This window comes from Rosa chinensis, chromosome 2, assembly GCF_002994745.2.
Source record: "Rosa chinensis cultivar Old Blush chromosome 2, RchiOBHm-V2, whole genome shotgun sequence".
Taxonomy (NCBI): Eukaryota; Viridiplantae; Streptophyta; class Magnoliopsida; order Rosales; family Rosaceae; genus Rosa; species Rosa chinensis.
Genome location: NC_037089.1, coordinates 88,024,835 through 88,036,520, shown reverse-complemented (window position 1 = coordinate 88,036,520; position 11,686 = coordinate 88,024,835). Strand labels below are relative to the sequence as shown.

General features: G+C 38.9%; 1 protein-coding gene and 1 long non-coding RNA gene across 2 annotated transcripts; one reads left to right on the top strand and one right to left on the bottom strand.

Annotated features, from left to right (window-relative positions):
* Positions 1–196: 196 nt before the first annotated feature.
* Positions 197–1,180, bottom strand: LOC112189466. The gene is made up of 2 exons (XM_024328806.2): positions 879–1,180; positions 197–793 (listed from the first exon to the last, which is right to left on the bottom strand). The coding sequence occupies exons 1-2, from the start codon at positions 1,048–1,050 to the stop codon at positions 444–446; spliced, it is 522 nt and encodes a 173-aa protein (XP_024184574.1). The 5' UTR covers positions 1,051–1,180; the 3' UTR covers positions 197–443.
* Positions 1,181–5,988: 4,808 nt separating this feature from the next.
* Positions 5,989–8,171, top strand: LOC121051874. Its single transcript, XR_005807307.1, has 2 exons — positions 5,989–6,244; positions 7,983–8,171. It is a non-coding gene; the product is annotated as an uncharacterized LOC121051874 (long non-coding RNA).
* The last annotated feature ends 3,515 nt before the right edge of the window (positions 8,172–11,686 follow it).

Here is an 11,686-nt window from a genome sequence, read left to right as displayed (position 1 = left end):
AAAAAACTTTCATGTGATTCTTTTGACAGTGACTTGTGATACAGAACAGAGAAAATAGCTAGTGTTACTCTTTTTTTTTTTCCTTCACTCTGCACTCTGCTCCCCTTGGTTATTATCTAATTCTAAACAAGCTACCAGCCTGGGTTTTTTGGTTGGGCAGTACTTACTCCATTTGTTTATCATATAAAAGTATAAATTTATAAAACAACTAACACACTGTATATACATTTCCATAACATTGTGACTTGGAACTGGAAACAATACATTATAAGTAACCAATCAGCCTCCCTGCATGAGTGTTTATGGCAGCATAGCACAAACAACCATACAATTAAGTAATGCCGAGAGGAGAAGATAAATATATATTATCTTCCACATTGGTGGCCTAAAAATCAAGGAGAAAAGAAATCCAAGGTCACTGGTTTCCTTGGAGAAAATGAGGTCTAATTAATTTTTTTCTTGCCACATAAGGCAATGTCTCTCCTTGATGGTCTGAAATTCAAAGCATTGAGGCTGTAGATGCAGAGATTAGCTTCCTTTGATTTGACTGCTATTTCATCTGCTGTGGATTTGAAACCAGGAACATTACAAGCTGGAGATCCACTCCGCATTAAGCTTGCCTGGCAGGAAGAAACTATCGCAGAATCTTCTGCACATTTGATTCCCTCAACTGATGGGATTTCCAACTTGTACACCCCATACCTGTTTGTAGTTCTATTCGCTGAGAATGATATGTGTTCTGCAATTCTTGGTGACACTGCTTTGAATACGCAATCTATTTTAACCTCAGCACCTGGTAACAAGTAAACATAAATTATTACATGCTTAATTAGTAAATACAACTAACATAGATAATAATAATAATCTATGTTAAATACCTGGAATGAAGTAGCTGTGAGGGGAGAAGGTGTTGTTGGAGCAGATGTCACAGTAAACAAGGCCCATTACAATAATCTGGGAGTTACCTTTTACTGCCCTTGCTGATTCACCTCCCAGAATAGCTGACTGAAAAAACATAGAGGAAATAAGAAAGAGAATTACTGGATTCATGGCAAAATTAATGGAGATGAACTGCCTAGCTAGGCTTCTGGTATGGATTTCAGCTCTGAGAGCATTATCACATTGTTGAAGATGAGTAGTCTTTCTTTTTGTGTGGATAATGAGGGAAATAGAGATGATGGAGATACAACTGTATGCAAAAAGTTGGGGAAATTTTATCCCTTTCACTAGAAACATAGACATGTGAATGTTATTTGGCTACATATGGAATTGATGTGTAGGAAAGAGAGAGAAAGAGTGAGAAAAGTACAGATTCTATAACAGTAAAAAAAGGTGCAGCTGCTTAAACGTGAGATTTTGGTAGAGGTCAGACCAAAAAAAAGAAAAAAGGATCAGATTTAGGGGAGAGTTGCTCACTAGCTTGATTGATTTGAAGGTCTAAATTTGAAAAGAGCCAATAGCAGAAGCTCATCTTATAGAAAAGAGAAGGCTCTAACTTAGAGAAACTAATATAAATCTCTGTACATTTGTTGGCATTCCGTTCTGTGACTTGGCTTCAACTTTTTCCAGCTAGCAATCCATCAAGGTTTGTGTCTTGGAGAACTGTGAACCCCTTAAAATTATTTTCACAACCTAAAAGGGCTTTAGGCAATGTCAGGACAGATCCTTGTGCTTATATGGGCTTAATGTAAAGTTCTGTTGGAGAGAAAAGATCCCACATTGAAAAAGTGACAAATAAAATATAACTTATAAGTGGGTGGATCTCACCCAATTGTACCGAGACTTTTTGTGATTAAAACCCAACACCTAACAGGTGGTTAAGTTGGACAGTATCGGTACAATAGTGGGTCACGGGCCACGCTTGTCGTTGTTTAACAAATTCCTCAGCTCATGTCTCATGAAACAGTCCCAGCTCCCAAGTTTCCAAACAACCACATGAATCTTGATTGTATGGTCCTGGCCCTACGCTTATGGCCCATTTGAAGAGAAGTAAAGAAAACTAGGAAATAAACAAAAGAGCAGCACTAGAATAGTGTCTGATCGGCTCCACTAGAAACTGGTAGCATGAAATCAAAACAAGAAGGAATCGAAGCTGGAAGCATACATAAACACTGTTAGCGTGAGTCATAGCATAGTATTAGGGATAGAATATATTGTAATTATTTTGTAGTTAGTACATTCCTATTCTTTGTGTGGTAGAGGGTAGATTGTATACCTATAATCACCCTTATATACCTCTCTTTGTGAGATGAATAAGATTATCAAACAATTCATTCTTTCAATACTTCCCAAGTTCTTATCTTATTTTTGACTTGGTATCAGAGCAAAGATCCGGAGCACTTTGTCTCTATTTGTGAGATGAATAAGATTATCAAACAATTCATTCTTTCAATACTTCCCAAGTTCTTATCTTATTTTTGACTTGGTATCAGAGCAAAGATCCGGAAGGACTTTGTCTCTTTAGTTATCTTTCTTTTCTCAATCTGAGGAATTGGTACAGAACCAAAACCCCTTTGTTTGGGTTTGTTTTTTGTCGTCCTCTGTTATTTATCAAAAATGGTCTTCGTCTCCTTAGAGACAGACCTTGCGTCGCTTCCCTATCAATCCAAACCGGGTCCACTGCGCCAACCGAGCCACGCCGGTGCTCAGACCTCCAGACTGGTCTTCGTCACACAGACCGCCGACTTCTTCTGTTCAGACTGGCTTCATCTCCATTTCAGACCGGATTCCTTCCGCCTTTCGGACCTAGTTGCCGGCGTCATCCCTTGATTTCCAGATCAGGTTCGCTGCCTTTCTCCAGATCGTGATTGGTCCATGATTCCCGATCGATCCTTTAGATAGCTCATCCTCTGTCGCTGCCAGTTTCCGGCGTCACCTTGCTACTCTATTCAGACTGGTCGCTCACCTCAGGCCATCTTCTCCGGTCAGATCGTCCCTTTCGTTCACTGTTTCACCGAGTCAACTCGACCTAAACTCAATCTCGATCAACCTCCCTCGGTCAACCTATACAACAGGTTCTCTCTAAAAAAAAAAATCGCTGCAATTGTTGGAATTTCCTATATTTTTTCCGTTGCATACTCTGTGATTTTTGCTACTGTATTGTTGTGATGGGTGGTGATAAAAGTGAAGGTCAGGGTTCTAAGGCCAAACTCACTGGTACCAATTTCCGAACATGGAAGAAGATTATGTTCGTTTATCTTCGTGGGATACACAAGATGGCATGTGACAGGAACAATCAAGGTTCCTAGTGAAGATGACGTGGAGGCCTATGCTCAGTGGGAAGATGATGATGGGTTTGTAATGTCAATTTTATTTAGAGCCATGACTGATGATGTGCTACAGATGGTGGAGGAATGTGAAACTGCTGAGGTGATATGGAAGGCGTTGGGTGATCTCTATACAAATAAATCTGATTTTATACAGGTTCATGAATTGATGTGCAAAGCTGCAGGAATGCAACAGAATAGGAAACCGGTGTCAGTGTTTTTTACCAAGCTGAAGAATGTATGGGCTGAAATTAACTAGAAGCATCCTGGCAAGATCAAGAATCAAGAGGATATTGCTTGGTACAAAAAAGAGAAGGAACTTGAGCGGGTTGATGCATTCTTGAGAGGACTTGATGCAAAACATAATAGTGCCAAAGGAGAGTTTCTCAGGATGCCATACCCTCCTAGCTTGACAATAACTTTCACATACATTCGTAAGGATGAGTCTCAGCAGGACAGTCTCAAACAGACACAAGTTGAAGTATCTAGCCTAGACATTCAAGCACCAGCATCGTTCCACCAGAAGCAGAGTTCAGTTCCACTTCATCAACAAGGACCTCTACCAGTTTTTGCTAATCGCTCTCGTCCTCAATGTTCTTATAACAATGATGTTGGGCATGTTCGAGAGACTTGTTGAAAACTGAATCCGCACCTTAAACCTAAGAAGCAAGGTTATCGTCCTAAGGTGAAAGCCGCTGCTGTTCACTTAGTCCAAGAACCATATTTCTATGGAATGGTTTGACAGGATCATCATACGGCAGGTGGAGCTACTCATACAGTCTCTATAGCTGGTCGTGGTACGATTGGTATGGCTTTAAAAGTTTCTAACTTTGTTGGTTCTGATACATGGATTATTGATTTTGGTGCCTTTGATCATATGACTTATGATAAATCATTTTTTACTGAATTGTCTTCCTCTCTAGTGTCCTATGTAACCAATGCCAATGGTGAGGCCTTTCCTGTGTTAGGGTCAGGGACAGTTCGTATTACTCCTACCTTAGAACTTCATAATGTGTTATATGTGCTTGACTTGTCTCACCATCTGATATATGTTCCCTAGTTGAATACTGAGTCTAAATGCTCTGTAACTTTTTATCCTATGTATGTGATGTTTCAGGATCTTCTCACCAGGGAGGTCATCGGTCGGGGGTATCTGAGGGGCAGGTTGTTCCATCTGGATCAAACATACGCAGGGGAGAAATCAAGAGCACAGTCCCGCGCCGCTTTGACTTCGAGTTCTGATAAGCTAAGTGAAATTTGGTTGTGGCATCGCCGTTTAGGGCATCCCTCTTTTAGTCTTATGAGAAAAATCATGCTTACTTTGTTTATTGGTGTGGATGAATCCATTTTACATTGTGAAACATGTGTTTTGGCCAAGAGTCACCGTGCTACTTATTCTCCTAGTCTTTCTAATAAAAGTGTTCTTCCTTTTGAGTTGATTCACTCTGATGTTTAGGGACCTTCTAGGGAGCCCACTGTATCTGGTATGAGATACTTCGTGTTGTTTATTGATGATTGTATGAGATTGTCATGGGTTGCTCTTCTTAAAACCAAAGATGAAATATTTCCAGCTTTTCAAACCTTTCGCACTCTTGTTCAAACACGGTACCATAGCACCATTAAAGTCCTTCATTCTGACAATGGGGGCGAATATGTTAATCATGTTTTCCAAGAGTTTTTCAAAACCCATGAGATTGTTCACCAAACTACATGTCCACAAACACCAGAACAAAATGGAGTGTCTGAAAGAAAAAATCGTCAATTACTTGATATGGCTCGTGCCCTTCTCTTTAGTGCTCATATGCCTAAGTATCTTTGGGGCGATGTTGTGCATGCTTCCTCCCATCTTATCAATCGTCTTCCATCTAGTGTCCTCCAGGGAAAAATTCCATTTGAGGTTCTTGCCACTCATGTCTCCTTACCTTCATTTCATAATCTCCCAGCTCGTGTCTTTGGTTGTGTTTCTTTTGTTCATGTTCCCAAAAACCAGAGGTCTAAGTTGGATGCTCAGGCACTTAAGTGTGTTTTTGTTGGCTACGGAGGCTATCAGAAAGGGTACAAGTGTTATCATCCACCTACCAGAAAGTACTATGTGATTATGGATGTTACCTTCTTTGAGGACATGAGCTATTTTTCCTCTTCAAATACAATTCTTCAGGGGGAGAATTTATATTTTGAAAAACTATATCATGGAGAGGGGGAGGAATTAGAAAGAGAGGAAGAAATCCAGCAGGTAGGAGGTATTTTGACCAATCCAGTTGAGACCATTAGCAACTCATCACCTCTAGAAGCAGAAGGTTCAGACATCCAGGCCCCAGTCTCAATCACTGAAAATGAAGTTGAAGACACAACTGCCCTTCCTACCATCACTTCTACCCCTAACCCACGACTTCCTGGTACTGAAGATCATTCATTTGAGGTATATCCACCCTCTGGTACTAGTAGTAGTGAGTCTAATTGTGAGGACCTAAAATTTTTAACATTTTCTAAAAAAAAAAAATAATAATAATAAGTTTATTTATTTTTTGTGCTAAACTATTTGTTTAAATATTGTTTATATATATATATATATATATATCTATATATAGTATAGAGTTGAATTTTACTTATTTGTGTTTAAGTAAATAGAGTTTTAGCCCAAAAGATTTGGCCCAAAACTCAAACCCAAGTATTTTAACAGCTGATAGAATAAACTCCACGACAAAACCAAATCAAACAACGCCTAAACTCAAAGCATTGTCCCGTCTCTTCATCGTCTTCCTCACGCCCATATTCTCCTCCATCTGATACACCAAGCCACCGCCTTAGGAAAGACAAAGGACATAGCCGCCGCCTTGGGTAAGTAGGAGGTGTCAACAACCTTGGAAATCAAGTTTCAGATTGATGATTCCCCAAAGCTATCAAGCTAGAGCTGGAACCCTAGAATCAAGAGCTGGAACTCTAGAAATTGGGAGGTGGCAAGTCTAGTATCTATATGGGTAAGATTTCAATTTGATTATCCAATTTTCTTTCTGTTAGACCAATCTTGCTTTCTACGTTACCCCTCCCTTCCAGACACTATAAATAGGCTAAACCATCTATGATTTCCATACAGTTTCTTGAGTTGCTAGATACATAGAAAAACAAGGGAGAGAGAGAAAGAAAGGGAGTTTCGGTATCTTAGAAGTGGAGAAGTAAAAAGTCAGGTGTGATTCTTTTAGTTTTTGATTTGATGAGTTCTTTGTAGTTCTGATGGTTAATGCAAATTGGAAATTGGGTTATGTTCATAGGTTATTATAAGACCTGGGGATTCTTGATGATAGAGGAAGTTACAATAGAGATGAAGTTCAGTTAGGAATAGAGTTGTTGTTACTGGAACAACTAGAACTAATTATTTTCTCATCTTCTATTTGATTTCACTAGTTTTCTGGAAAATAGTTTATATCTTTTGTCTTTGAATTGATCCAAATTAGAATTTGAAATCACTTTGTATCTAGTTTGTTGTTTCCTTTAGTCATTAGAATTTTTGGAAGACATAGATTAATAAAATCTGACTTGAGAAGAGTCAAGAACCAAGTAGGAAACATATGCAGTTTTAAAGTTGAATTTAGAAAACCTTCACTCATCTTTTAAAGCCTTGTTATAAGTGTGGTTTCTTTTCTTTAACACTTTAGAAAGTCTATTTTCAGTATTGAAAGTTTTACACAAATTGGAGTTGTAGAAAGTACATTAAAACTGAAGAGGTTAGCACACAGTAGTAGTTTCTGCAGAAAAACGTGGGACTGTAGCTGAACTTTAAAAATTCATAACTAATTCTAGGAAATTTTTTTTCAGGTGATTCAAATTCCGAAAGTTTCTTTAGAATATCAGCTACAAATCGTTAGAAGACCTTGAAAGCATATTTTAAACAGATTTGTACAGTTTTTAACATTAAGGTGACTGGGTCAGAAAACTGCAGTATTTCAGTTTGTCAAGTAAAAGCCTGTTTTGGTCAAAATAACTCACTGCTAAGATTTTCTTAGTATGTTAGCTGAGTTTTCTTTAATTCTTTATGTGTGGAACTAATAAATTCTATTCTTGCAATAGGAACTTGTTTTCGTCCGGATACTTAACGTGAAAATCAATCGAGGTAGGGGAAAAACTTGGGGAGCCTCTATGTTTGTATTGGATGGTTGTTTACATGATTGTATTGGATGGTTGTGTACATGATTATATGCATTCATGTCCTCTGTTACTGTTTGTTTGGTATGGCTGAATAGTAAAACTTACATATTCAAAGTATTTGTGCATCAATAAGACATGAAGTATAAGGGTGGTGATGGTAATGTGAATATGCTATTGGAATGAGTATGTTGGTTTATCTTTTGCGTAGTTGAGTCTATAACCTCAGCAGGTACCAGATCCCAGGTATGCCCACTTGTTAATGTGCACTTAGTATAGGATATTGAAAGGGTAATTCGGGACTGGCGAAAGGGGAATAGACAAGATGACTAGCAAAAGAGGGTTAGGGGGATTGATTTTGGGTGGGGGTTAGTTCACATTGTTGAATACTCTGAGTCACCTTCGTGGTAAAATACATGGTATGGGACATGTAGGTTCAGTTTATTTTACAATGTGGATTATCGGGAATAGATAGTAGTTGCATCCATTCATTATTGCTATTCTAACTATAATTTTCAAAGAGGATTATTTCTCCTACTGGGCAATGTTTGCTCACCCCTTTTTATCATTTTGCAGGTGACAAATAAATAAGTTTGAAGTTATTTTACTGCAAGGGTGTTTTTTTTTATATAATGTAATATACATGTGTGTTATTGTTAATCATGCTTGGGTCCTAGACAAGAACTTGGAATATAGTTGACTTTTGTTGTAAATGTTGGTGTAAACCGCTCTTGTAATAAAGGTTGTGTTTCAATTTCGAAAACATGTTTAGTATCGATTTTTTTTTTAAATTATTCATATTTCGATTTTGGAAATTCATTTCCATGATTGGAGTATGAGTCGCATCTAAAAAAAAATGGATGTGACACTAATGTTGAGCAATATGTGGTACCTACTGATCGAGCCCGCTATCAGAGGTTGGTTGGGCGCTTGATTTATTTGACTTATACTAGACCAGATGTGCATATGCAGTAAGTGTGGTGAGTCAGTTCATGCATAACCTAAGTGAGAGTCACATGGATGATATCATGTAACAAATTTTAAAGTACTTGAAGTCAGCTCCAGGAAGGGGAGTACTGTTTTCTAAACACAACAACATTCTTGAGGTTTGTGGCTTCACAGATGCAGATTGGGCTGGAAATATTACAGACAAGAGGTCAACATCAGGTTACTTTACCTTTGTGGGAGGTAATTTGGTTACATGGAAGAGCAAGAAACAGAAAGTTGTGGCACGATCTAGTGCTAGGATGAGTATAGAGGTATGGCTCACGGAGTGTGTGAATTGTTGTGGCTGAGAAATCTGTTACATGATATGCAGTTGTATTGTGACAACAAGGCAGCCATTGACATATCACAGAATCCAGTACAGCATGATCTTACTAAGCATGTAGAGGTGGATCGTCACTTTATTAAGGAGAAGATAGATGCTAAAATTATTAGTTTTCCTTTCGTCCCAATTGAAAAGCAACTTGCAGATATACTTACCAAAGAAGTTTCCAGGAAGGTTTTTTATGACTCACTAAGCAAGTTGGGCATGGTTGATGTGTATGTGCCAACTTAAGGGGGAGTATTAGCGTGAGTACTCATAGCATAGTATTAGGGATAGAATATATTGTAATTATTTTGTAGTTAGTACATTCCTATTCTTTGTGTGGTAGAGGGTAGAGACGTAAGTCGATTGTATACCTGTAATCACCCTTATATTGTTAGGTGTTTTCTGTTTTGAATCAGCTCTGAATAAATAAAAGTCCTAGTCTACTAGGAGTTTGTTTTATTTACCAAGTCTTTAGGGAAATCCCATGAACTTAGGAGTTGTTAGTCATGGGTAGTTGTTCCAGATTTTTTGCTTAGTTTGTTTTGTACGCTCTATTTATACAGAGCCTCTTTCAATCAATGATAATGCAATTAAGTTCCAATAATCCTTCTCTATTTCATATCGTTCTCTTATTCTAACAATCTGGTATTAGAGCCCCCACTGGGCCTGAGGTGAAAAGCAGCAGCTTTGTGTGTCGTGCAGTAGCAAGGGTTATGTCAACAGAGAATAACTACATACAGCCTTCAATACCACACTTTGATGGTCACTATGACCATTGGAGCATGCTAATGGAGAACTTCCCGAGGTCGAAGGAGTATTGGAGCCTCATTGAGACAAGCTTTACTGAGCTTGCCTCTGGAAAGGGGATGACGGCTGCACAGAGAAAGACATTGGATGAGTTGAAGCTGAAAGATCTCAAGGTAAAGAATTACCTCTTTTAGGCAATTGACCGCGCAATTTTGGAGACCATTCTTCAAAAGGACACAACGAAGAAAATATGGGACTAACTGAAAAAAAGTATGAAGGCAATGCAAGAGTGAAATGCTCTCAGCTCCAAGCACTACGTCGAGAGTTTGAGACCCTTGAGATGAACGTTGGTGAGTCTGTTTCAGATTATTTCTCAAGAGTTATGTCAGTGGAAAATAGGATGCGAACAAATGCAAGATGTTACTGTGGTGGAGAAGATTCTTCGCTCCTTGACTTACAAGTTCAACTACATAGTCTGCTCCATTGAAAAATCCAAAGACATTGATCAGTTATCAGTGGATCAGCTGCAGAGTTCGTTGCTCGTACATGAGCAAAAACTCAATCGAAATAATGGAGAGGAGCAAGCAGCCTTGAAAGTAGCAACAAATGGTAGTTTTCCAATAAGAGGAAGAGGTCGTGGGACTTGGAGAGGTAGAGGCAGAGGCTTTTGAGATGGCAGTGGAAGTAGGACCCGACATGATCTTCAATCCTACGATAGGACCAAACATGATCTTCACTCCTACGATCATCAGTCCTCAAATTCCCAAGGTAGAGGTAGGGGGCATTTTGATAAGTCCAAGATTAAATGCTTCAGATGTCATGGGCTTGGTCACTTTCGTTCAGAGTGTTATGCGAAGCTTCACAAAGACAAGCAAAGAATGGGGAGCAGTCCAATTTTGTAGAGAAAAAGGAAGAGGAAAAAGAGACACTTCTGATGGCATTGCATGTAAAGGAGAAGCCTAAAGCAAACACATGGTACTTAGACTCCAGGTGTAGCAATCACATGTGAGGTAGTAAGTCATCCTTCTCTGTTTTGGATGAAACATTTCACACTATTGTAAGGTTTGGTGATAATTCTAATGTAAATGTTATGGGCAAGGGTGATATTCGAATTAGAACTAAAGCTGATCATATTGAAACAATCTCCAATGTGTTCTATGTTCCTGATTTGAAGAGTAGCCTGTTGAGTATTGGTCAGCTTCAAGAGAAGGGGTATGTGTCTACAATCAGGGAAGGTGCTTGTGAAGTTTATGATCCTCAAAGAGGTCTAATTGCTCATGTAAAGATGACGCCAAACAGATTGTTTCCGCTGCGAATCAAGAGTGCTCATTCATGCCATTTGACCGAGATAAAAGATTCAACATGGCTATGGCATTTTCGCTATGGTCATTTGAATTTTAATGGATTGCAGACACTATATCAGAAGAAGATGGTTACTGGTCTTCCTCAAATTTGTCCTCCTTCCAACAAAGTATGTGAAGATTGTTGTGTTGGCAAGCAGCATCGTAAGTCATTCCCAAAAGGAAAAGCCTGGAGATCTCGTGCACCCCTTGTGCTAGTTCATTCTGACTCATGTGGACCCATCTCTCCGGAATCTAATGGTAAAAAGAAGTACTTTATTGGAGTGAGTGAGCAATCCAAAGCCTACAAATTGTATAATTCCATCACGAAGAAGATTGTGATCAGCCGAGATGTTGTTTTTGATGAGGAGAGCACATGGAATTGGGCAGACAAGAGCACCCAACAGAAGCAAATACCTGTGAGCTTTGATGCAGAACAATTAGGAGTGCAGCAACAAATCCCTCCTACAGTAGGAGTGTAGCTACAAATCTCTCCTATCGAAGACATGACAAATGAGCAGCCAATACATGAAGCTCAAGCAGCAGCTCCAAGCTCATAATCCCAAAGAACAAACAGGAAGAGACCTGCATGGATGATTGACTATGTAAGTGGAGATGAATTTTCTGATGATGATCAACTTGCTCATTTGATTTTATTTTCAGACTGTGATCCTTTAACTTTTTAGGATGCGGTCAAAGAAAAGAAATGGCAGAATGCTATGGATGCAGAGATAAGAGCAATAGAGAAAAATGACACTTGGGAGCTTACTGATCTTCCAAAGGGGTAGAAGACTGTAGGAGTGAAATGGGTCTTCAAGACCAAGTTGAATGAAAAAGAAGAAGTGGAGAAGCACAAAGCTCAGTTGGTAGCAAAGGGA